A 27,566-nucleotide genomic window follows, 5' to 3' on the forward strand; every position below is an offset into this window, starting at 1 on the left:
TCCCTACATCTCGCCCACTGAACAAATGAATCATGAACTCGCATTAGAAGTGCAAACCTTGGTGTTACCATTTTAATCCCAGGTGACATTTGTCTTTTGCAGCTTTCTGCTGCTTGACTGCCTTAATGTGGTTTCTCCATTTTTAATATTATCTGAGCTTTGGACATTGAAATCAAACTACAACTGTTTTAGAGGCACAACCCACATGAAATTAAAAATAGTCTGTGCCCCCTTTTTTTTTACATCTATATATGAACAGAAATTACATTTTTTCTTAAATCTAAAGCCTGCACTGGTATGCTTTCAGAGAAATGCATTATTGCTTTACATTAAGGCGGATTGGACAGGAAATAGCCACTTTAAGGCATATGCCTTGCACAAGGCTGAAATGCTAGGACGTACACCTACAGGTTGATGTGCACTCTGACTTGGCTATGTTGTCAGGGGTAAATGGTGGGTAGGATTGGATCGAAGGGCAGATCCCCCCCTCTCTATTTGTCTCAATATAGAGATAATGAGAGGCAAGGACAGACTCTCACTAGTACACAAGAGCCACACAATACTGCCTTGTAATTTTGCACTTGGAACCATTTTCATGTCATTGTGCTTTTATTCATTACCTCTGAATTAGTAATGGTGTCACCAAATGATTTCCCAGTTACTGCTGGCAAACCATTTTACCAGTCATGAGCTGCAAATGAAGTAGGAACAAAACATGCTTGGCCTCATTTGTCAGAATGGCTTTATGTGTAAAACCCTGACAGACTGAGGCATTCAGACGTGAGAGTGAATTTACCTCAACCTTTTCTGCAGGTAAATCAAAAATGCAAGCCAAATGTATCCAAAAGTGGGTTGTTAAATGCATTATGTGGCAGAATGTGCAAATGGAAATAAAGGTGAATATTAAGGGAAATAACTATTTACTCTGTTTATGGGTTACTGCGCAAATAACTATCCACAGAAATGTAATGCGCTGGTAGAAAAAGCTGTTAAATGTCAAAATATATATTTTAGGGTAGAAAATTCAAAGGCTTCAAATTTGATCGTTTTTCCCAAACTCTGGCTTAGTTTCCTGGCAATGGTTCAGTTGTGGAAGAGCAAGGACAATTAGTTTTAACTTCTGATTTTAGATTCTTTCACTTTTATTATTTTATTTTGGTTTTTTTTTAGCTAGTTTTAGTTTTTGAAAAATGCTTAGCTTCAGTTTAGTTTATTTTCTGTTTTTCTATGTAAAGTGACTTGTATAACAGAGGTAAGACTGTCGTTATCTGGGATTTTGTTTTTCCTCAGACTGCTACAGCAACATGGATGATCTTACTGCTGTACCTTCAATCTGCTGATGGAATACAGTAAAGCAATAAAAACTGGAAACTAGACCTCGCATTAGTACATTATAATAAAGACCCAAACAAAAATTAAGCACATTCTGTCTGAAAATGTATTTAGTTTTATAAACTTATTAGTTTCGGTTTTCATGTTTTTGCGAAGTCTAGTTTATTTCATCTAACAAAGTTTTTCTTATTATAGTTTTTAATATTTCGTGAACTTTAGTTTTCAGAATTCGGTCATCCTGTCGTAGAGCAAGATACTGTACCTGCCTTGCCAGCTGCTGGTGGTTAGAGGGTCCTATTGTGCTGTATGTCGTTTCCCAGGGCAGCATTGGCTAAAATGTAGTGTACCAACATCAAGATATTTTATCCAGACCACTGTTCTTTGTTTTATTTTTGTTAGTGCTATTTCTTATTCCTTTGTTTTTTATTTAAATTGAGACTTTTTTTTAAAATGTCAATTCTATCGTGTCGAAGAAAGAAAAAGCAATATCAGCTTCAGGATTTGACCCCCGAAACTAGTAAGACTGTCAAAAGCATTGGCCTTTAAGATGCATTTCGGATACTGTCTAATACAGACAAAGCTGTTGTCTTGTGTAGTTGTTTTAATCAGACAACCTCTATTGTAAGACCAGAAATGCAATTGTTTGTTTTATATCCAAGATGTCTGAAGTTGACAGGAACTGGTCTTTTTAAAAAACTTTAAAATAGTTATGCAGACTTGTACTAAAATATTTTTTGTCAAAATATGTATTTTTCTTTAGATCCCACCCTGCTGTCTTGGGCTGTGTTCTAAACGTCCGCCTTATCCCTTAATGCCTCACTCACTATATAGAGCGGGGACTATATGGTGGACTTTATAGTGAAATCAGTTAACTTATCGTTCGGTCAGATGACTACTTTTTGCTCAACGTTGGTCACATAAGTCCTTCTCCAATGAGCGGGGCCTGCGCCATCTTTATCAGTCATTGCTATCGGGTAGCGACAGTCTATGGCAACAGCGGGCCGCTGTGACACCAAGTCACAGCGGCCCGCTGTGACACCAAATCACATAATGCTTTGTGAGGATAGCTCTCCGTGCAAAGCATTCCGGGATATATCTGCTCATCTAGTGACCATGGTTGATCACTACTTTTTAAGGTGCAATTTGGAAAATTTCGAGTCCACTACTTTTTCATCCACTAGACATTCGGACACATCTAAAATGGCGTAACCACTACATAGAGCCCTATATAGTGATTAGGACAGACATTCTGACACAGCATTAGCATTATTAACAATGGTTTACTTTTTGGGTCTGCTTTAACTCCCCCCCCCCCCCACAACTTCTGAATTTGTTCATGAGAGCTTTGAATCTTTTTTTTTCCATATCAATATAAGAGTGCAAAAACCATTGACCATTGCAGTTATAGAGGCTTTAGAGCTGAATGATTTCCTCAATGTAAAGCCTAATGTCTATATCTCAATTATCTCTTTTCCTAAAGAAACCTTGATGCCCAACAGTGGACAGAATTATGTGGGGTAGGGACTGTGCTCCATAAAGCCAGGAAAAATCTGCAGCTGCTGCTGTACTGGCTCATGCATATTAGAAGAGGGCCTTAAGCTGCAGGAGTATAGTAGAAAATCCTAACATTTTTGATATCATAGCTTTTGAAAATGTGTATGATTTATTCAACTTCTGCGACCAGTGCTTAATGGGGACTATAAATAAAAAAAGTTTACCTTTTTCTTATTTAATCGTATTATTTGTTCTTCTTGTATTTGGAAATTGAATAGATGTCCATGGTTCTTTGCTAAGTTATTGGGAAGGCAGGAATGACCTTCCATTTAAAGACTTCGAAAAAACAGCTAAAGTCCAATCACAGAAAATCCTTCAGAATGCTAAGGACAAAGCAGTAAATACCACTTTGTAGAAATGTTCACAATCTTTGAATCCTGCCTACATCTGATTTCTCAACATATTAGTGTTAGAATCTTACTGCAATTTAGATTAGTGTTAATAAGCAAATTTACATGGTTTTAAGACGTGTGTTTCAACTTGGACCAGGTTTAAATGGTTGCATGCAAGAGTAGGTTTGTCAGTGCCAGAGAGGGCCCTTTGGCACAGCTTTACTGGCACATCTAACTTGGCATGGCTGTGGTTCACCTCTGCTCCACTTGCTGACGAGGCTTCCAGGAAAAACTTTCAAACTTTTGGAGCCACTGCTGCCAGCTCTCCCAATGAGCTGCAGGCGCTGTTCAGGCAGGCGACACAGGAGTCCAAATCAAAGATCATTAAAGACCTGAATGTGAAAAACTAATTACTGACTAGCTAGTCGGAAACAATCACAGAGCTATGATAATATTCCCATAAATAATGTATGATGTTCTGTGAGAAAACCCAGACAGTTATAGTACACACTGTGCAGAGGCGGCGTTTCTTAGTCATCGGGCGTTCTGGGCTCCCATTTCTCTGAAAGTAGACAGTTTTAGCTTTAAAGCCGTCTTCCTGAGCCATATTTGGGGAGGATGGATTAAATATGGTACGCTTGTTGAGTCAACATTTCCATTTAGGTTTTTAAATGGGATTTCTTTGCTCAATATTTATTGGTACAGAAACATGGATGAATCAGCCTCTCACTGTGGAGAGTAGGCATGAGTACAGGGAGCTCTTTAGATGTGATGCATTACTTTGACAGAACAGTATTGAGAGTTAGGCCATTATCATGATGCTAAATGGAAACATGCTGACTCGGACTTTGCACCAGCATTTTACTGAATGTGGTGAAGACTTATGATTTACCTGAGAATAGAAAATTGGACTTCATCTATTTCATCCTTCTCTCTTAAAGTGGCTTTAATGTAATGTGGTGGATATTTTCTAGCTTTTTTATGATGGAGCAGCAGGATTAAAGCCAGTTTGATGCAGGGTTAGGTTATACAACAATATCCCACGCTTTGAACATCCTTCAGAGCCCAGTTCAATATGTTATCTGGAAATAGAAAGGCTATGGCACAAGTGCAAACCTACAAAGATAAAGCCGTCAATCTGAAGTCAGAAAGAATTCACATTGTACTGCTGGCAGAGCTGCAGAGTTCCACGTTAATCTTTAGTGGAAGATTGATGAGATGGAAACCTTTCAATGAAAGTCTTTAAGAAATATAATTTAGAGACATATTGGAGAAATAGCTTTTGAAGTAGACCCTCATCTCATTAGATGTATTTCAACTTTACAGCTTACATGGAACAAATTACTCGACAGCTTCAACATGTAGTCATGGTGGAGTATGGAGGCAACAGAATCCTGCTCTGTGGAAGAGGACTGGAGGAAAACCTTTCTGTTGAGACTGCTGAACACAATGGGAATAGTTTGAGCTTCTAGCCAAAAGGTTTTAACACTTTTGCTAGGAACTCTTTGCACAGTAAACCGTAATAGTGTATTTTATCATAAGGTAAAATTCTTTCACTCTTTGTTACAGGAGTGAAAATGAAAAGTACAGTTTTTTAACCCTGAGTTTTCACACACTGTAGACTACAGGCAAAACCTCAGGTTATTGTTCATTTTCAGTGTTGGAGCAAACGTCTCTCTCAAGCTGTGCTTCATGATAAAGCATTTATTTTGAATGCAGGTTGATATTTATTGCACCTCATTGAGCCGTTTCTGTGTACATTTTAACCCCTGCCAAAGCCGTTATATCCATCAGGTCAATAAGAATCACTAGCCTGACTAAATAACGTACCAGCAGAACCTCGATCAGAAATTACTTTCATCCAGCCCCATCGCCTGAAGACTACTGGCTGACTTTAATCTTGAGTTGCAGGTCAAAAATTGTGCAGTTTCCATGTTTGGATACAATTAAATGTATTTACTAGTATCCTGTAGTTTGCACAGCACTCCTTTCTAAATCTTATTTTTGTTTTCCTTTTCTTGTTTCCCATCAGATTGTATTTTCTCTGGGGCCAAAAAAATAAAAAAATAAAAAATTTAGAGTAGCAGTTGGCTTTAATGACTGAGACCAGAAGTGATAAAAGGCAGTGGGAACTCAGCTGTTCTTTGTACTGTTAGAGCTCTGCCAGGGAAATCTTTAAACGGTTGCTCTGATGCTTCAAATAATAGGCACAGTTATTGTCTCGGGGAGAACAATCAGTTTTTTGTTTTCCTGCTTCATCTAGCCTCTTGCTGCATAATAAGTATTAAGATACTCTACTATCTGATGTAGTGAACTCCCCATATGTTGAATATATATGGACCATCTGTTTGCCATATCATGCTAACAGACCCATGACATGCAACCGACATGCAACCCGCAGGATATGGGTTTTTATTTTACTTCTCTTCACATTATTTTTATTCAACCAAAGTTAATGATTCCATGGCTGATGTACTAATTCTCTGCATAGTGATTTTATGACTGGCAGGCATTTCTTAGGTGTATTAAGCATCTTAATTGTGCTTAAGATCACCCCGTCAGCTTCTACTTTACTATAGTAATTATGAAAATCTGTGGTGTGGTGTTTGTGCGTTGGGTTCTGAGACTGGTCGTTGACTCTGCTGTCACAGGTTGAATTTCAGCCTGTTAACCTTGCTGAATGGCTTCCCCATCTTTCTAATCCCATTTCATGTCTCCCTACTTAGGGAAACAATAAAATAAAAGTCACTAGAGCCTTAAAAAAAATAATTATGAAAGCCTACTATAGAGTGCTGATTTCTGTAACATGTTGAGCAAATCACCTGGACTAGTGAACATTACCAAAAGTATTTCTAAAATATCAGTATTATAAAAAATAAAGTTTATAAATGATTGCAGCACATGTGTTCCAAGTCTAAAAAGCTGTGCATATAAATGTATATATTTGACAAAAAAAATTTGTTGAAGATAATTTTTGTCCAATCTATATAGTTTGAAGTGTTTCCTCTTGGATGCAGGGATACGGTTGCGGATTTATTTCAGAGTTGGTGATTGCTAGAAGCAATGTTAGACACACTAGAACACACAATCACCACTGTAAAAGTTGTGGTGGCAGCATCATGCTCTAAATGTTTCTCTCACGATGACGGGTAGGATTTTTTTCAGTTTAGGGCAGTGGTTCCCAACCCTGGCCTTCAGGGACTCCTGACCTACATGTTTGAGATATGTCTCTGTTCCAGCACACCTGATTCAAATGAGGGCTGCAGAAGCCTGTTAATCATCAATTCTTTTCTTTTGTGATGCAACAAGGAAATGCCTAATGCATGCTGGACGGTGGTCCCTGAGGAACAAGGCTGGGAACTACATATTTAGGGGAAGATGAATGGATGGAACTAAATACAGAGCAGTCTAGGCAGAAAACATGTTTTAAGTTTAAGAAACACTTTAAACTGAGGCAGACCTTTACCTTTAAGCAGGGCAACAATCCTCCACATAAATCCACCGCTATAAAAAATGCTTTAAAAAAAAAAAAAAAAAAAAAACATGTTAGAATGCTCCAAAGTCCAAACCTAACCCCTATTGAAGAGGGACTTAAGCTGCTGTTCACAAACGCTTTCAATCTGATCTGCCTGAGCTTGAGCTGTTTTATTAAAAGAATGGGCAACATTTTCAGTCACTTGAAATGTATACCTTTAAATGATTTGCTGGTCAAAACTTCAACAAAGCTATTTCACTGTAAATGCAGTTTTTTAGGCTGAGATGTTCTCCCAGTTTCTCACTTATTCAGGATTTACAATGGTAGCCATTCAAAATTTCCCTACTTTCCTTTATGGGACCTTGGCTGGTCCCCTAAGATTCCTTTTTTAAACATCAATCTTTGTACTAAAATATTCTTTCTGTTACAATTTGTGCACATTAAGATCTAAAGAGGAGCATCATCTCCTGGTCAGACCCTGTATTTCAGTGAAATGATGGGGTCAGAGTAAAAAAAATATGCTTGCCCAGGAGAAGGAGGGGGTCACTCCCGTGGCTGGAAGTTGGCTGACATTCGGCTGGCATTTGACTGGGAAGGGCCATTTTTAATGGCTGCTACTGTATGATTGAAATTTACAAACCGGGTGTCTTGCTCCATCTGTACCAGTAATATGATGGAAATAAAAGTGCAGGATCTTGCCTTTCTTCCCTCTGGTTGTCAAATGTATGGCAAGTTAAGCACTATAATCAGCAGCAGCTTCAGCACCTTGGACAGCAACAACTTGGAGGCAGCTAAAAGAAACTGCACTGAAAGGAGGTTCTGTTGTTAACAGGGAGGCTGAGGGAAATGCATGCAGAACTCTCTGGATGATTTCAAGCTTAAAAGTGCTGGTCTGTCCCTCTGCATTATTACAAAACACATCTTACAAACTAATAACCCCTAATGTTTCTCTACACATGGGTAGATGAGCATTAGATAAACTAAGAGACAAGACGTACAAAATGTCATCCTGGAAAGGGCTCCCCACCTCCGCTATACTATCTTATTTACGGTGAAAATTTTCAGGCCACTGCTGCAAATTGTTCTGTCATGGAGGTGTGATAGGAGTTATTACCAGAAAGATCTCCGATCAGATTTTTTTTTTTCTTCTTAGTGGAGGATGAGAAAAAAATGCGTCATGGCAAATGTCATACACTGTTTTCAGATTTAATTTGCGGCTAAGCCATGAAATGGCCATGTATGAATCTGTTATCTTTTTTTAGCGTGGGCAGACGTTTTCTGAGGGGGTGATATTACAGAGAAAGAATTAAAAATACTGAATTCTGTTGCCTTTTCTTTATCCTTTTATTCTCTTTTGAAGTGCAGCTACACTGACACATGGCAAATGATCCTTTACACCCTCTATAGGCATAATACACATTTAATAGAAATGTTGAGTTAGAAAAACCAATGCATTAAAAGAATTGGGAGGAGGGTCATAGTGGTCTTAGTAGTTTGGCACAAACTGTCAGATCGAACTGGCTCATAGCTCAGACAACCAAAGTAAGAAACTGTCAGAAACAAGACTCGAAACAAGAAGGTTAAAAACATATTTTCTTCCCTGGAATCCTCTTAAGCTTACAGCTAAAAAGGCATCATATGTAAAATCTTTGAAACTCATCCAAAAACATTATCCTTCTGTAAAATCAAGTGTTAACTTTCAAAGCTTGAATTAAGGAAAGTTCATCAGTCTATTGACCAGGCCTCATCCTCCCAACGAGGATCTAGATTGGAGGCACCAGATCCAGGAGAAAAAACGCTTTCCATTATATATAAATCACTCAACTCTGCTGAGAAGAATGCGGCTCAAACCAAAAAGGCGTTAAACACCTAAACTCTGACTCCTACATTTCGAGGTCAAACGTTCTGGATGCTGTTTTCTTGCAATCTAGAGAATGGCTCTGCTTTATTTGCCCTAAATTGGAAAAAATATGTAGTTTTAACACATTTTAGAATGGTAAAGAACACATCAAAACATCTGTGCAGTCAGTTCATAAGGATTATAATCTTACTTAAATATTCTGTTGCTTGGAGCAGCAGCCACGGTTGACTTTACATGCAAACCGAAAGCACTTCAAGCGTGAAACGCATATGGTTTTAACGCAGCATAAACCCTAATAGCCCTTTAAAAGCATAAATAAAACCCAATTTAATTAGCAGCCACCATGAAAAAATATATAAATGCTTTGAAAAACTCTAAGGTACATCTATGTGGACTTGAAAACTAAATTCCTATGACCCCCCACCCCCACCCCCCCATGACTCGGCAAGGAAAAAAGTTCAGGTCCACTGTTCCATGACCAGAGGAAGAACCAACATCTTCATCAATACAAAGTTTTATTCTCATACCTGATGCCAACTAAGTCATTTTTCAAACCATCAGGGGATTTCTTTAATACTAGATTAGTTTTATTTCCTTTTTTAACCTGAAACTGGTAAAACTCTCTATAGCCAAATTATCCCTGCTCTTTTGGCAGATGTCAAAATCAAACACTTTATTCTTTGTGTCCACATTTATCAATATAGACATGCTTTCCCTCTGAAGTATGCTGCCCTCGTGACATAAAGCACTGCTGGCCGCCTGCTGGACTCTACTCGTGCTCCATTTGTTGCACCAAATAGCAGCATGGCAGTAAATGAGCCACGAGTGGAACCCTGCAGATCAACACCATAACTCCATCTTTGTTGTGACTGGTCACCTGCTGCCTTTCAGAGAAGGGATGTATTGCTTGTTCAGGCTTTCCCCTGAAACAAGATGCCTGTCAGTTTGTTGGAACATGTGTTCTCCTTCAGCCTCATTGGAACATCTTGTTTCTTCCTGTTTGATGTTTTGTTGCATCTCTGCACTTGTACATGTTATTCAGTATGCAGCAGCATCTATTCCTTAAATAAAGCCCTTTGAAGGTCTGAGGTTTCTGCCTGAGCAAATCTAATTTTACAATTTCCAAATTACTTTGCCACCAATCTTGTCTCTGTGAGCGTTTGTGGCTGAATTATGTCTGCTTGTAGACGCCTCGAGCTGTTTCTTGTTTACGTGTTCTGGTCAGGAGGTTTAAGGTATGATGGATGGAGATGGGTACACAGAGGTGCAGATGAGAGAGAAGAAGAATGACCTGACAGATCTCCTATTCAACTCCTAGTTACAGATGGAGTGAAAAAGGAGTGTGTAGGCAGAGATGGCAGAACATTTTAATCAGATCTCAGTCTGATCATTGATGCATTTGTGTTGCATATATATATTTGCATTACAGTAGTGTCAATTTTACTGGTTTGCTAGCAGACCATTTGATATAAATGGGAGGACGCTAGTTGCTGGTTTTTTTTTTTTTTTTTTTTTTTCCTGCCTGGATTGAGCCGTAGGATTTATGACTTAATCTGAGAATTTGACTTGATGCATATTTGAAATCTTTACAGAAACCCAAATGAAAATAATCTTAAAGAATACTGCATGACACATTTTTAAACTCTATATTCAAAAGTTTAAGATATATCGCAAAAGAAAGGAAGTCCTATGCATTTTGAAATTGCTAATGTGTTCATAATTTGTATTCCGGTTTAACAGAATATTAGAATCAACCATGTGGGGTAGTAATAACTGGTTTTCTCTTGGGGATGGTAAAATGTGCACCTGAAGGCAGCTTTCTGTTTTCATAGTTGTAGCCTTTTTTTGTGTTTCAGTACAGTTACAAAAAGGAGGAACTGAGCCCTTTAACGTTGTACACATAACATGAGTGATCTTTAAAGTACAGAACAGAAGATTTACTTTTGAATTAGATCAGATTTATTTATTTATTAAATTGCATTAACTTACTACAGATATCATTTCATGGTACTTTTTAAGACTTATTCGTTACCAAATACCATTTTTCGTGTTAGTTGACTACAAATGTAGAACAACGCAGAACCCTATAAAGACCTCTATCAAGTACTAGAAGTGGCTGACCAAAGTGTTACTGGAGCAATGGTCTTTTAAAGAAGACGACTCTTTAGTGTTGGCCAAACTCTAAATCACCAAATCAGAGAGATTTTTTCTTTAGAACAAACTGTACAGGAAGTTCAGAGCCCTGTCAATGATGATACCCAATAAAAAGCAGACTTAAAGAATGTGTCAGGTGTGCCTTCAACAAAAACAAAGCAAAGGTAATTCAGCAATTCCTGTGTGAATAGGTGCTTCCAGTCAAGTGACAAATTCACAAATAGGCACAGTCAGGTGCTATATGAAAACAAAAAAAGATTGGTTACAGGTAATACAACAAATATCAGCAGAGCCTGTTGCAATAGATACGGTTGCTAATAGCCGATATCCAGGGCTGTAAACACTAACGTAGAAGGACTGAGGGATTGACCAACTTTATAAATCAATCTACACTTTTTTTTGTGCGACTATTTGATTTCTGCAAAAATAGTTTTATTTTATTTTATTACCAATCCACTCCGTTGCCTTCCATAGCTCAGATTGAAATGAGTTCATTACCATTTGTTTTTAGATGTCTACTCATAATGAACTAGCCGACTGTGTGATGCCGCTGGCTCCAAACAATTAGTTATATTTTCATTGTTTTGTTTGTTCATTTTACAGCATTTTGCACAGCAGGAATTTCTGTGCCCTATAAACTAAGATCACTAGAATATGAAAGCAATATGTCATTTGTTTGTTTTTTTTAAACTTAAGTCAGAAAAAAAGGTTAATTGGATTTGTTTGGATAGAAATTGGAGATTAGATTTTTTTTTTAAGCCTTATCACCCAGCCCTAAAATGCAGCAAGTGTTATGTGCTTTGAAGAGCTGATACTCTTGTAACTTCTGTTTATTTTTTTTTATTTAATTAAACATCGACAGTTTGCAGTTTAAAGTGTGACCCCAGTCTCAACTCTGGGCTTCATCTAATACCATGTACAGTACTTTGAGTTCAGTAAATAAGGAAAAAACAGAGGTTGGGTTTTGGAGGTACAGATGCCTGACTTGTTTTCAAGAAAAATTCTCACATCGCAGCATTCTATGAATATATCTTCACAGCTCATAAAAACTCAAGGCATAAATTACACTCTTAAGTGCTAAAAAACACTTTACAGTAGTTGCACAGTTTGGTTCAAATTTAGAGTAAACAAGAGATGCTCTCTCCTCATTCTGACATTATGTCATTTCAAAACCTGTAAAAAATTAATCGCATAAATGAGATGTCTGGGGTAGCAGCCCTGTCGTCATCCTGCCCCCCACCTCTGTCAGGTGTTTAGAAAATGGTGACAATTCCTGTGGAGCGGATTGTTGGCTAGATTAGAAAATACAAACGCTCCTCACCAAAGTTGCATTTGAATATCAAAATTCAAATCATAAATGATGGCCTAAAGTTAGGAAAAGGTTTAAAGAAACATACTGAAACTCTCAAGGGCTTTATGGCGAACTACTTAAAGCACCAATACTTCAGTGCCCTGGTCAGCTTAATGGAAGGTGCTGGTCAGGTTTCAAACAAATGAGGAGGGGGATAGGGGATAATCATTGCCAAACTGCTCCTGGATTTTTGTGGAAAATTGCTTTTGCACTATGATTTCAATCTTTTTTTTTTCTTTTCCCAAAACTGCAACAAGAGACAACCCTTTGCATGGTGCCTCGGTGCTTCACATGCTGCATGACGCAGGACTCATGCTTTGGAGAGATGCAGTCTGAGGGAGGTTTCAGTTGGATGTGGAAATTAGCCCCAGGGGTTAATTTGATGCATACAAATGGACTGATATATTAAGGTTCATTTGTTTGCATTTTCCCTGTGTATAGAAGTTATAGAATATTTTTAAAGGATAAAATGATACAGGGTCTAAACTTCAGAACTGATTCCTCTGTGGAACAATTCTGTTTACAAACTCACTTCAAACATATAAAAAAATAAGCTGAAGTCATTATTTTTTTGTTTTGTTTCTTGTTATTTCAGCTGTTTTGCAGATGAATGAAAATTTGGAAAGAGCTTTATTTGGCTGACAGTGTTTTGGTAATCACCTCCAGAGTTGATTGCTTGAAAAAAATGCTAAACGGCTTTGAGCAAAGTCCCAATAAAACACAAGATGTGGTGCAGAAGTAAAAACAAACACAACCAGGTTGTTGTTTTAAGGGGGGGTTAAAAAAAAAAGTAAAGTTAATGAGGCGTCAGTACAGAAAGGCAGGCGTCTCTGAGGCTAAAGTTAAAATTATTCCAATTTGGAAAAAACTGTTTGTCTGCTAGAGGCTGTGGAAGCGTTAAATCTGCATGCAGTGGGTTTATAGTTAAAGAAAAGCGTTTCCTGCTTGCATATAGGGGTGTGTGAATGCGCATGAATCCATATTATACAAATTATTAGAAAATAGAAGCCATAATCATCCCAAGCATGAAAGTGTGAGTGTTTTGCATGCTGCTAGCAGAACTCTTTTAGCAGAGTGGCATCCGAATGAGAGAAGGTCCCCCGAGTGTTTGTGTGGCATAACGAAGAGCGGCACAGCGACTGATGGGAAAGTAGGAAGGGATACTAAGTGGTCCGAAAGGGGGAGTTCAAAGTGTGTGTGCTGCATATGATTATGGACAACAGAGTAGGAAAGTTGAGGGAGTCTGTGTGTGTTAGCGTGCGTGATGGCTGCAGGCAGACAGAGCAGCATGCTAATGAACACATTGATCTGCTGCTGTGGGGGAAAAGGACAAACCGTCACGTTTTAAGTGTTTCTATCTTCCAAACTCCAATTTGAACGATCTCCGTCTCATTTCTTCTCCTGTTTAATTTATACCTTTGGATTGCCTCTCCCTTTTGCTCATTAGGTTTGTTCACATATATTAATTATAAATAAAGAGGACTTAAAGAATCAGAAAATTAAGGAAAGTCTGGAAATACCCTTAGGCTTGTCTCACAAGAAACCAGTGCAAACACTTTTTTTTTCTTGCAGAGTTGTTTTCATTTTTCCTTAAAAGCTGCTAATGAAATACTCTACCCAGTTATTACTACTTGCATCTACTTTATAGCTTTAGGGTGAAGCACCAGTTTTATTTCTGCGATTTCATTGTGAAGCATCACTGAATTAATTGACCCTAAAGACTATTCAGGAGGGAAATGCTGCCCTGCTGCTTCAAAGTTAGTAGCCATGAAACACAATTTAAATAAGGAAATGACAATAGAATTGGTGCTTGATGCATATTTCTACTGTTTTACTCTTTTTACAAAATAGTTTTATGGAGGCAGCTCAGAGCAATAGTTTCTTAGCCCAGTGCCTCAGTTTGCAAAAGGAAGAGAATAGCTTACAATGGCCCCAACTGGCAACTCGGTTCATCAGTCTGAGTCTTTTTCACACAGCTGGTGATATCTCTGTTCTAACCGCTCCAGGGCAGGGAGGTAGTGCCCAAAGTACCTTGCAGGTCCTGGGATGTTTTAGTGGTTTCATGCCTGACTACTACAGAATTTAATTAAACGGTGGACAGAAGCACATAAAATGACAGGAAGACACACACTGACACTGGCCCAAATCAGTCAGAAAAAAGTAAAGACCACTGCAATGCGCAAACACTTAATGCAGCCGCAATCTCACATTTTAGTTTTCAGTTTGATGGGGCTTCCTCTTTGCTAGTCGCTTCTCTAGTGACTCGTGCACAGAGCTGAAAGCTGGCAGATTCTATTGAAAAAGAAATTTAAATGACCTGATCATAAACCATATTCAGAATATGGACTCATAGCCATGTTGAATTGCACAGCCAGTTAGACAAATGGATCCATTTCTTTTTCTACCACATTGTTGAAAATGGGGAGAAAGCAATCATGGTCGATAAAACCCTGCTGCTAAAGCTGGTATGTAGAAAATTTCTCACATTCAAAAAAATCTGTTTTTGTTAGCTTTTATTCTTGAAGCTTTAATAGATGGCTTGTAGTAAGGGAGAAAAAGGTAGGTTTTCAAACATTTGAACAGACATTCACAGGCCTCTTTTGAATATATTACTTCAGGGTCACACAATCTCATAGGTCCAACATGATGTACTGGGCATAGTTTACATGAGTTTAAAAGACCAGACTCCTGACATCACATTTTCCTTGATAAGGTTATGTTTTTGTTTCCAAATGTGACCAAACAAGCTGTTTGCCCTCAGTTGGGTTGCCTTTGACTCAAACCATTAGTTTAAATTAAAAACAGTCCATAAAACCATGTTGTCATCACTTTTATCTGTCTGGAGATGCAGAGGAGAGTAACTGTTGGTGGACGCTGCAGATGCCCGAGAGAATGCTGCCCCTGTTTTTGAGGCATTATTGCTGTGTGGCACTGATCGCTTTGTTTTGGTCCTGGGTTTGTAGCTGCAGGCTTGGCAGAACAGCTCAGCCGCTTGAATCCCCTTCCTCCAAACTAGTTTTCCCTTAAGGTCTCCTACACGCCTCTCTGTAACAAGACATTTTGAATTGTGTTACTTGTTTCTTCCTATATATTCAGAAATTAAAACCTTATTTTCTTGCTTGGGGACATGGTTATCTCCCCAATTTGTCCTTGTATTTTTATCTGGAGAGTAGAGGAACTTGTGTATAAAATTTTTAACCGAGGTCTGGGATTTAGAGGTATTCTAGTCATACTGTTATTGAACAAAGCAATCAAACCTACAGATACAGGCCGGGAAACTAAATCTTTTTGTGTGGTGCTGCATATCTTGAGATGCTGAAACCCTAAAAGTACGAGTTCAGGTTGCAGTTTTAGGTCATCAGAGATGATGGACTTAGAGAATGATGTGATGGATATGTGATATTTTGGCACTTTGTTCTGCAGTATGTTTAAATTTTAAATTCTAATACGTTTTCGCCCTTTTATTTTGCATTATTCAAAATGTGACACCAGGACCGCGATTGCCTCCAGATTTTATAAGATCTGTGCAAATTTTAAAAATAAATCTAACACCCAGAACATCTCAGTTTATCATGCGCTGAGTCAGTCCTACTGCAGATCGACCAAATCTTATATTTATTCCTCCTGAAGCATGTTGAGTGAATAATTTAACCGGCCTCTATGCTTGTAGTAGTTCTTTAGTGATCAGTTTCTGGATAAGATTCAGAAATTAAAGCATGATGGGTTGAGTAACTTCTTTTTAAAAATACTTTTAATGAGATTACTCTGAAAGAAGTGTTAGAAGTCCTTAATGAGACTAAGGCAAAACAAGCTGTGGGAATGGATGAATTTCCAAATTACATCCTTAGAAAGTTAAAATAAAATTAAACTCTCTATTTTAATTGTTTCCTCCTTGGCATAATAGATTGTATTATAGAATAGAAAACATTACTTTAATGAATGAATCTACAAAAGTTTATTCATAAGTTCCTTGGAGTTGTAAAAGGATGACTAGTGAATATAACGAGGTAAAAAACTTTTTTTTTTCTTTTAAAGAAGTATACATTTTGTTTGAGTGCACAAGTGTGCTGCTAAAGGAGCTGTAGGAGATATGGGTTGGAAGCTTTTTCTCATTAAGATGTGAAACGCCAGGACTCTGGAACTGCCTGGTTTCCTTGCCTAAGGTATGGCTGACCAGGAAAATGTAATGAAATCAAACCTACACTTTCCCTTGGTCTAAAGCACCTGCTTCATTATTTATGGTTCTAGTATTTACAAAATAACTTTTTGTTTTTGAACTTAATGTTAAAGGAGTATAGAGATATTTGGTCAAAGATTTGTTGGAAGCTGAAAATTAAATGAAGAATGCTTTCAGAATTTATTTTTTGTTTAATATAGCAAAAAAACAATGGCCATGGTGTGCTGGTTTACACAAAAATCCATTTTCATGTTTCCAATCTTTTTATATTGGGGAATTATGCTGAAGCATTTTCTTATGTGATGATCCAGCAACATGTGGAGGAGGGGCAACATTGTGTGCTGCTCATTTCTGTAACAGCTGGAGAAAACATCAGTTCCTCACAGACCTTTTCTTGTCTCATACTGAATAGACTAATGGAGTAGGAAACATTTTCACTTAGCACTTATGTACCGTAATGCATCTAAAAGGGGCAAAAGGTCTATTGGGGTTTAATGGGTTAATTGGATAAGATAGATGAAAAATATTGTACAAGTCTAAGCCTGCTTGAGGTTGTTCCTGTTTTCATCTTTTGACATTTATCCAACCCTGCATCTGTATTGCTGCTTCCAAACTCCTGACATGTTTGGTTTATTCAGGCCAAATGATTTTTTAGCAAACACTCCTCTCTGATGGTGCTTCTGTTGCTACGTATAAAATCAGCGTGGCTTGTTTATTGCTAAACTGGCATCTCATTGACCCCGGTCGGAGTTATTTCAGGTCAATGAAATGGTTCAAGTGTTTCTCTGAATCCCACTTATCTGGTAAAGATTGTTTACGTATCCTTTGTCTTACAAATTCTATTTAATGCCGTTCGGCCTTAAGGTACGATCTTAAAAGCTGCTTTTCATCCCAAAGCAGGTTGTTCCTCTGGGTCTTAATCGCTGAGCTCTGTGTGTGTATAGAATGGTTGTTGTTTCACACTGTCACATGTTGGGTCATGAGAAAGCTGTCAAATAGTTGAAGAGGTAGAGCAATACAATTTCTAATATCCAAGTAGCTCCAATAATCACACATCCTCTTAACCAAATTGCTGCTTTTCTCTCTGTTAATACCTTTCCTTTTTTCTGTCATCCTCATTTCTCTCTTTAACCTCATCTTTGAACTTCTAACAGCAATTAAGCGCAATCTAACCACAAATTATTAGAAGGACTTGCAGCAAAAAATCAAGTAATTAGAAGAACAATGACTTATCTCCCGTCTGTTTGTCTCAGATTCACTCAGTCTCTCTCTATTTATTCAGATTTAAATTGCCTCAATGATTATTCTGCAGCAAACAACTCTCAAAAAAACAAATGTAATTAATTTCAACAGCTGGCTTTCTCTGCTTTGTGTGTTTGGTATTTTTTAATGCAGTAGTTGTCAGGATTAAAATGAGGTTGTGTGAAGCTATGGTTTGTTTACCAATATGTAAACACAGCATGGTTTGTTTGTCTGAACTTCAAATGAAGCATTCTAGTCTAATAAATGCACTTTTATATGGTTAAAGTGCAAAACTGGGGTATAATTGTTCTCTGGATTTGCTTTATACCCAGCAAGATGAGGTTTTTTTGTGTTTGACTTGATGGAAGACGATTTGTAAATTGTGCACTGTAGGGATATTTTTAATGGAGGTTTAGATTTCTTTGGGGTCATAATGATTCCAGTCTTTATCAATACTTATATTTTCTGGTTCTTAATGGTTTTACTTAAAACAATGAACAATAGTTTATTTTTTTTATCAATAAAAATGATAAAGAATGGCAGCACATGCATAAAACCCATAAATGAATGAGCTTAGCACCTCCCTGACTATTAAATGCCTTCAGGTCACAGGGGCAAATTGTCCAGTGGATCGAGCAACATCTTTTGCTAAAGTTTTCTTGCTAATTTAAAGTTATTTAATGACTACTTTGTTGTGTTTTTATCCTTTGGAAATGTGTACATAAAAGGCGATGGGTTGAGGGGTTCCAGTTGGAGTGGATGTTGAGAGGCGTTGCTTGTTACACATCTTGTTTTGGTTTACATACTGTGCTCAACATCCCACCTTGTGGGGAAATTCAGCTTATTGCCCCTTAATACATTTTGTACTAGTAGTGTATTAGCCAATAAAATTATCATTCAGTATTTATTCTTGCTAACTGTGCTGCTAAAATCAACATTTTTTTGTTTTAAAGCAGCTACTTCGGGGTTTCAAAATTATAGTGGACAACCTTAAGCCTTTTATACATTTAGTAACAAGTATACTTAGGATTTTTATGTTGACATAAATGTTCATTTACAATTAATGGGCAAAAGAATTGATTACCTTTGTTTTTTGAAAGAACATGCATTATAAACATTGACTTGGGTGGCTCCTATTTTATAGAAACTTTAACTTAAAAGACGTCTAATGGTGACATTTTTACACCATATTCAGCTTCTTTTTGCACCAAATGATGCCAGCTAAGTTTGCATCATTGAGATACAGATTAATAAAAGTCATACTAAAATTAAGACAGTTATGTACAAAATGATGGAAACATATTCTAAACCTTTTTGACAATTTAATTGATCTTGGGATGTCTAACATTAGTTACCGAAAATAAGCCTATCCATGCGTTTTAAAGACAAATATTTGAATGTGAGGAATGGAGAAGTTTCACAAATGTATTAAGCAGAAAACTAATATTTTAGTGAAGTCAAATGGTGGTGATGGGTTAAGGTATTATTTCTTATTTTAGCAGTTGCAGCTAAGAAACAAGCTGTTGCTTTGGTTTAAAATGTTATTTGACCTTTAAGATTATTACATCCACCACAAAGATTGGTAACACTGAATGTCTTCCTTCCATTTGTGGTAATTGAGGAGAGTTAACTGCCATGTTTGCAGTTAGCAATCATGAGCAGATCCATCAAAACACTACTGCAATAAGAGCTATTGAGGGTAAATGCATCAAACACCTCAATTAGGAAGACTTTTGCTATTTAGGCAAAATTATTCAAAAATGCATTACCTAAAGGTGTACAAACTGTCTTAACAAGTTTTATCTAAACGGTTACGATGTGTACAAGAGATTTTTAATATATATCAAAATGTTATTTTTCTAATAGACTGAGGTAATTTATATAGGTTACTGATACGGTGTTGTATTTTCCTTAGATTGAATGCATGAGATTGAAAAAGTAATTTAAAACAGTTTCATATTTTGGTGAAACAAGGTCAAGATCATATTGACATGACTTTGAAACTAGGTTGTCCTATCTGATGATGAAATTGGATCAAATCGGTCCCTTTTCCGTTCAGAGCCATTCTAACAGTCTCTCTCTCTCTCTGCCATCTTTTCTTTTCCAGACCAACATCCCATTCCTCCAGAACGTCCTGTCCAACAGCCAGTTCCTGCACTCCACCGTGGACACCCAGTTCATTGACGAGAACCCTGAACTCTTCAACCTCAAACCCACTCAGAACCGAGCTCAGAAACTGCTTCACTACCTGGGTCAGTGCAATATTAACCACATGATCATCCAACAAGTATATTACCTTTTCTTCCAATCTGCCTTCTATTTTATAGTACCGCTGTTGTTTCTAGTTCAAATGGCTAAATGATAGAGTTCAATCAGCTTCTGTAAGCTGAAATTCAAGGTTAATACCTCTACATCTTGAACAAACTTATCGGTATCATGATTATATATATTAGCATTTTTAAAAGCAAAAGATAAAACCTGATTTACCAAACATGGAAAAAGCTTTCCAACAAGCCTTGGGTGGTAAAATAATTCATTATTTGTGGTGAATATTTCTAATCTACAAACAAGGCAGTAAGCAAACATGAATTATAATGTTTAACTTGGCTTTATTTTTTATGCATTGTGTTAGACTCTCTTTGAAATAAGTTGTTTTTATTTTGGTATCCAGGTCATGTGATGGTTAATGGACCAACCACACCTATTCCAGTCAAGGCCAAGCCGTCCTCCACGGATCCAGTCGTCCCATCAGTTACCTTGGGTATGTCAACCAGAGGCATTTAGACTTACTAACCTTGCGTAGTTATTAGAGAATCAGAAATACCAATAAAAATGTATAATAGGTCATCTATTACAACTGGTTATAAATTTTATCTGCGTAAGAAAAAATATATATTAGAGTATCTACAAGTGATTAAATGGCAAAACATTTAATCACTTGTAGATACTCTTTGGATAAAAGAATCCAGCAATAGACAAATGGGCTTGTCGCGCTGTCCGATAGCTGGAGGCAGAGGGAGGCCTTCCTGAACAGCTCTGTTCGGCTCTCTGGGAGCGAAGGGCTTTACCCCCCGTGCCTCGCTGAGCTGTGATCACAGCTTCTTGTTCTCAATGGTGGAAATTCTCTGCTTTCCTCCCTGCTATGCAACGAGTTTGCTGCATTTTTGAGCTTGTTGAAATACTTGATGGGAGGGAAAATACAAAGAAACTCAGTGCATCTCTGAATTTTTTTTTTTCTTTTCTAAACTCAGCCACAGTATCATTCTGCATTTAGTCATTCAAAGTTCAAGTACTAAAATCGACTATTCTTAGGTGTTTAATCAATATTTACAATGCAGGTTTTTGCAGATCCATGAAATTTATTCTTTGGAGGGAAAATAGAACTGAATTTAAAAATTACAGCAGAATAAAATTGTGTATATATATATAATAAAGTAAGATCAAAGATCTAAGCTGTAGCTTTAGAACTATGAACAAGTCATATTGGTGACCTCTTATGAATAATAATGGATCAGTTTTGAAATCTTGAAAATCAATTACAGGTAACTCATCTGTAAAGGATTATGTATGTAAGGATGAATGGAGGCAGACATGTCACTGTTAAGCGGGACACACACTGGGTATGTTACGCCCGTAAGCGCAGCAGAGCAGCATACGCACGTGCTAAGCGTAGATTACGCCTGCCAGTTTTCGGTTTTCAGCAGTTAAATGTTGTACAGTAGATGTGTAATATGCTCATTCAATGACTGCAAATACATGGCGCTATTCCTAATTTAGGATGAGTTTCTCATTTCAGATGCGTATATATTCTCCAGTTTTGGCTAGGAAGAAACAAAAACACATCTGGATTCACAGGTTTTTCAGGCCAATCTGTGTCTTGCTTTTTCTGCAGTTACAGTGGAATCCGCTTATAGTTATCATGTTGATCCAGAGCCAATTTGAACACTAAGCGGTTGATTACTAAAACCTAATTTGTTATTTCACTTAATTTTTATGCAGAATATCATCTTAATGCCATTTGTGTGGTTTTTCAATGAGAAAAATGTAATGAAATGGATAGCCTGCGCAATTACTGAATTTTACAGTACCATGCAAGTTTAATTACAGTATACTGCACAGTGTGCAGACATGACTCTGATAGCCAGTAGGCCTACGTAACTTATTCTGTGCATCGACTCTGCTGTGCCGCGGTGCATTTGTTTAACATGTCTGAAAATAAAGTTTGAAACAAATGCTTAATCACAGCACGGTACTGCACAGTGTGCAGACATAACTCTGATAGCCAGTAGGCCTACGCAACTTATTCTGTGCATCGTCTCTGCTGTGCCGCGGTGCATTTTTTTTTTTAACATGTCTGAAAATAAAGTTTGAAACAAACGGTTTCATAGAATAACAACATAGAAGTGACTGCATAGGCTAAAGAAAATTAAAGCTAGTCTGTCTGTTTTGTGTTGCGGATCTGCTGCGCTGCATTAAGAAATCCCTTACCATATTTATCCATGGTTCCAGTGTTCAACACTGAGTTTACCTTTTTTTCAAAACAATGTAAAAGTTTTTGAAACCTACATGCCAGAGACCAGTCTTTAAAATGTAAACTGGATTCCTCATCTCGGGTCTGGAAGAGACAACAGTCTCCTCTTCTTCATCCTCCTCCTCCTCTCCTTCCTCGCTGCGCGCAGCACTGGTACCCGCACCAAAGCGCTCTTGTACCTCTGAGCTAGCTAGGCAGAAGCAGCGCCCAGAAATCATACAAAATCATACAGAAATCATCATTACAATCATAAAATGGCCAAAAAAGAACACTAAGCGGATTTCTTGATTACTATAAACAAATTATTTAAATTGCATTTGTATATAAATGATTTTGTCCCAAGCCTTTTGATCTATATAAGGGATTGATTACTTATCCATGAACCACTATAAGCGGATTCCACTGTATAACTGCCTAAGCAGCAGATATTGGTAGTTGTGACATGCTAACCAAATACATACTTTATTTCTCATCAGATTGGTCAAGTTGCTGATTTTAAGTGATTTTATATATAACTTCTAACTTCAAAGCTTTCACACATAGTCCTGTCATTTACTTACCATGTCACAAAAGCTTGTCTTTGCTCAGAGCAGCATTGCTGAACCAGTTGCTGTGGAACATTCTCTTCAGCTTCTCGTAAAAAAATTTTCAAACATACCGGTATGCCGCTTTGCTGTGATTTGTGCGATGTTACACTGCCAGTGTATTTGCTGCTTTAGTGTTAGAACACATTTAATACCTGCAGCAAGTCCTTATTGGCTTTAGCTGAGTGGCACAGTGCATTTCAATATTGAATTGAACATTAATTTAACATTAGGTGCCTTTGCAAAAAGAAAACCTCTGAAATTAAGCAGGTACTGGGTTGATAATTGGTTATAAAGCATGCAAATCTAAAACAATGGTTAAAGCATGATGAGCCATTTATAAAAAATATCTGAAATCTTTGACTTCATTTTTTACTTTGATCAGCAATCGGCCATAAATGTGAACGTTCCCCTTTCCTGAGCTCTTTGGATCTATCATGGTCATCAGCACCCTGCTCTGCATCGACACGCTCTATACACACAAATTTAAAATGAAATAATATGGATCATAATCATGTCTGACTAATCGGATCCGACATCTAAAAACGTGCTCAGTGGAATGAAGTGCAGAGGGATGAGATGGAATAATTTCCAATGTTTGGGCTTCTGTGCACCACTTTGTTTTTCTTTTATCTTGGTTATGCAGATTATTTGTGTTTACAGCTTTTATTGCCCAGCTTACTCGCATGAAACGCACAAACAGGAACAAATTTAAAACTGTTTAACTGGTATAGATACAGAACGATCAAACACTCCATCGTCAGCATTTGTGCACAGCCCTCCCACTCACCTACTGTAAGCAGCTGACGGGGTAGTTGTATGCAGCACAGGCTGCGCACACAGGCATACCTAAAGCCTGGTAATGAGATTTGTAATATGCTTATATCCCTTCTTTCATTTGACGGAGGGATTGGGAGAAGAGGGGGATTAGGCCTGTATTATCACACTCTGTCTAGAGAGGCGTGGAGGCAGGGAAGGACAGGGACACGGAAGGAGAAACAGGTGATGATGGGAGACTCAGAGGCCAGTGTTTAATCTCTGGAGGAAAAATTGACCAGTGGACTTGGGGGCAGGAGTGGAGCTGTAATAGATAAATTGAGCAAGCTACACAGTTCAAATATATTTATACATTCTCCAGAAAAAAATTTTTCTAACATAAAAGATTCCCAGCTGTTAATTAATGCTGTGCTGAAGCACTGATTTGTACGTGGGTCTGCCTTTTAGTTCAATTTACCTCAGATGTTGGGGGGTTGTCCCTTTTGTCATTTTGTTTTGATGAGCTCAAACTTAGATTGGATGGCTCTGCTGGCGAGCATAAACTTTCAAGTCTCATCACAGCTTTTCAATTGAATTTAAGTCTGAAATTTGACTAGGCCATTTTAAAACAACAATATCCTGCCAAAATGATGTAGGCAATTGATTGACAATTGATTAAATGTAAAAAAAAAAAAAAAAAAAAAAAAAAAACTAATTAACAAGAACTCATTAAAATGATTCAAACCATTTGACAGTTTTATGGAGACGAGAGGATAACCATACCTGGTAATTTCTCTTTAAAAATAAATAACTTTGATTTAAAAAAAAACCCTAACATGTAAGGACCCACAAATGGGCTTTAATTTGAAGGAAACCAGCCTTTCTACATCTATCCAGGAGTTGACATATACCCCATTTACACTACCCTTGAAAAACCGATCCATTCCAAGACCGGTCCGAGCTCGGATCAGTTAACCAGGCCGTGCTCGGTTCTAACGACAGTTTACACATCACGCTATCTCGGTTCCTCGCCTCCTAGTGACAATCTGCAGTATTACTGCCAGTATTGAAGGAGGAAATCAAGCAGTTGGTGGCGGTAATGCACCAAAAGCTGCTTGCCAACCGCCATAAAACGGTAAGAAAAAGACAGAGGGAATCAAGCAAAACAAAATGGCGCCGCCCGTCACATTCAGAAAGTTATGCTTGATTATTGCTGTACTTTGGTGTTATTTAAAATGCCATTATTTAAAATTTTGCGTGGAGAAGATTTCGGTTGTTTATAGTTTAAGAAGAAGTTGTTCTTCTGTTTCTGTTTACCGCCAACTACTGGAATGGAGTGTGAATCCCGATGTGTAGCCAGATGGAGATGACGCGCTCTGCTCATGCACTCTTGTTATCAGAGAACCGAGTCAGGGAAAAACCGAGCCGAGCCCACCTCTGGAACTGGTCTGCATTTATATCGGTTCGGTTGTGTCTAGCTTGGTTCAGTTCAGTTTGCTTTCCATTTACACACGATAAGTTATCTCAGTTACTGAGCTCGGACCGGTCTCGGCACGGTTGTTCAAGGGTAGTGTAAATGGGGTAAATGTCTCCATGAGTCTTTGTCAATCCTGTTGGTTGGCACCAGAGTAATCTGTAGTTGGAGCACTGATGTATTTAAGTGGCATAGAGTTCCATCCTCCTACACACATTCCAAATAACATGGATAGATTTTGAAATGTCTTCCAAAGAAAGCTGAGCAGAGTCTGGCTGTCTTGCAATTTAAGCCCATTTGTGGTCGTCATGACCCAGATGACAGACATGTACGTATTTTTTATTTATTATTATTTTTTTTAAACTCTTGTGTAATTTGGATTAGGAGAAATTAGACTTTTTTCCAGGATAACCTTGGAACTCTGAAGGTCATCTCCAGTGTTTTCCTACAACTAGTGCAGCTTATTTTGTTTTAAACTGGAAATGAATTTCTCATATCTAAAAATAGAGCACAGTAAGTTACAAAAAGAGCACATTTAACCTTGGTGACATGGATGCTACTTTATCCTGATGGCTCATATTTCCTACTTGGTTTATTAAAGTCTAATTAGGATTGGTGATATGAAACCTTCCCTCTGTAGGCAGATCACTGGTGTTGTGAAGATCCTTGATCCTATTATTGTCTGGTGTAGGCCAGCCGCAGGTTAATCACCAGATTTCTCTAAGCTCAACCTCATGGAAAAACTAATAGAAATGAAGTCACTCTCCTTGCTGCTTTTAATGCTCTGGGTCCATTTTTAGGATGTTAAAATGTTTTGAAACGTTCCAAGTTCACTGTTTTTTGGGGAAGGGTCATCTGGTTCTTTGTATTCTTTTTCTTGCAGCCTTCAAATGCTTTTTTTGCCTTTGTTCTTTTTTTCTTTGTTGGGACCAAACCTTGTTGGAAGGTTTCAGAAGGAGTGAGTTTCATGCTTTGCTTTCTGAAACTTAAAGATACTGATGCATGCTCACTTATAATAATAATAACAATAACAATAACAATAATAATAATAATAATAACAATAATAACAACTTATATAGTTTTTATTCTCTCACTCTTGCACACCTCTATTTTGTGAGCTGCTTTCATGAGGTCAAACTTGAGCAGTTTAAATTAATTATATTTTGTTTGTCTGGTAATGAAATGGGCAGCAAGAAACAATGTCTAATTTTTGGGTGCTTTTTGCTCTTATTTTAATGCACCTAACTGTAAGATGGCATCAAGTATTTGTGCAAACATCGAAGAAAAAAAACAATTCATCAGGGGTTTTTCAGGAGGAGCAGATGAGCTGTCTGCTCTGTGTAATATTGAGAACTTGTAAGTGCCGTGGTCTACTTTCTCTGAGCGTTTTGCATCTGGAGGAGAGGGACCTGCAGAGTGTGGAGAGCAGCAGACAGGTGAGGAACGTCAGGAAGAGAGAGCAATGAAGCGACATGAGAATTGAAGTGTGTGCAGAGTAACGGAGGGAGGTGGGAGGCTTTCGATGGAAATGAGAAGAGATGTTTGTGTGCAAGTGGGTCAGTTGTCACGCACGGCAACCATGTGGGACTTGGATCTCTTCACTAGTTGTATTTTTTTAATACAGTATATAAATTCAGTCCATCACTTTTCCTTTTTTTTTTTGGATACCGTCGAATGTAGGGATCATTGTATGTGAAGATGCTGCAGTCCCAGAGGATACAAGCCCTTCTCTTTATAGTGCTCAGGTAAAAGTGTCACAGATGTGATGGGATACAAAGAAATGACATGAATGAGAATCAATCTTTCTCCCTGGACACTTTTTTACTGCGCCATACCAGATGTAGGTTTACCTGTTTCTGATAGCAGGAAAACTTGGCACTTTTCAAGTCTTTCTTTAGTCTGCTTATTTAGGATGCTAGAATTTTCATGGTCAGGCTCAGCTTGGGGGAAAAGAAATACCAGGCAGCTAATGCCCTTGGTGCAGTGTGTGCATATCTGCCTTGCACTGGTTCAGAAACATATTCTTACACTGCTTGTACTGCAGCATACATTTTTCTGATATCCAGCTGTGCCAAAGTCCTGCATATTTCTTGTGGGCCAAAAGAGGGTCACCTCTCCTACTGTGCATGAGAAGGGATGAATCTAAAAGTTCCAGGATAGAACTAAACTGGTCACCTCTGGTCTAAAGTTTTTACTTCTTAGGTAAAATGATAAATGGATCCAGTTTACTGGCTCAGCTTGTAGATAGCTTTAGTTTGGCAGACGTGCAACAGACATGTTGGTGATCGCCCACAGAGACCTGTGCTATGTTTACCCTGTTTGTTTTTAAAGCTAAACTGTAATAAAGTGGAAATGCAGGAATTTCTCATGGGAATTCCTCTAACGTCTTTGCTAAAAGCATCCACAGAGAGAAACAGTCATCTTGTTTCAGAACCACATATGAGCTTTGAAAGCTCACTAGAAATGGTCAGTACATGTTGAACAATTCCCATCCTACCCTTCCTCAGGGAGTGGTCCTGCTTTCTTTGCCTCTCATAATGGACAGGATAAGGTTCACCTCCTTCAGATCATCCATTTACTCTACATTGCTTGTATTTTTAAAAAAGTTATGTATATGCATGCGATGCACTTTTGTCAGTATGAGTCAAAGACCTTTGTTCACTCAAGAATATCTAAACAAGTAAACCTATTGCTATAAATTGATGCTTTTAGTATGAAGGTAATACAAAAGCACTCATGTGAT

General features: G+C 37.8%; 1 protein-coding gene across 2 annotated transcripts in view; it reads left to right on the forward strand.

The window, feature by feature from the left end:
• The window catches only part of pcxb (pyruvate carboxylase b), a 383,732-nt gene that overhangs the window by 272,646 nt on the left and 83,520 nt on the right, over positions 1–27,566 (forward strand). For both annotated transcript variants that reach the window (XM_038274777.1, XM_038274778.1), the window contains exons 13-14: positions 19,586–19,730; positions 20,150–20,239. In XM_038274777.1, the coding sequence (XP_038130705.1) occupies positions 19,586–19,730; positions 20,150–20,239 (235 nt within the window). The remainder of the gene's footprint in view (positions 1–19,585; positions 19,731–20,149; positions 20,240–27,566) is intronic.

The sequence above is a fragment of the Cyprinodon tularosa genome, unplaced genomic scaffold, assembly GCF_016077235.1.
Source record: "Cyprinodon tularosa strain WSP-4 unplaced genomic scaffold, ASM1607723v1 ctg93, whole genome shotgun sequence".
NCBI classification, from domain to species: domain Eukaryota; kingdom Metazoa; phylum Chordata; class Actinopteri; order Cyprinodontiformes; family Cyprinodontidae; genus Cyprinodon; species Cyprinodon tularosa.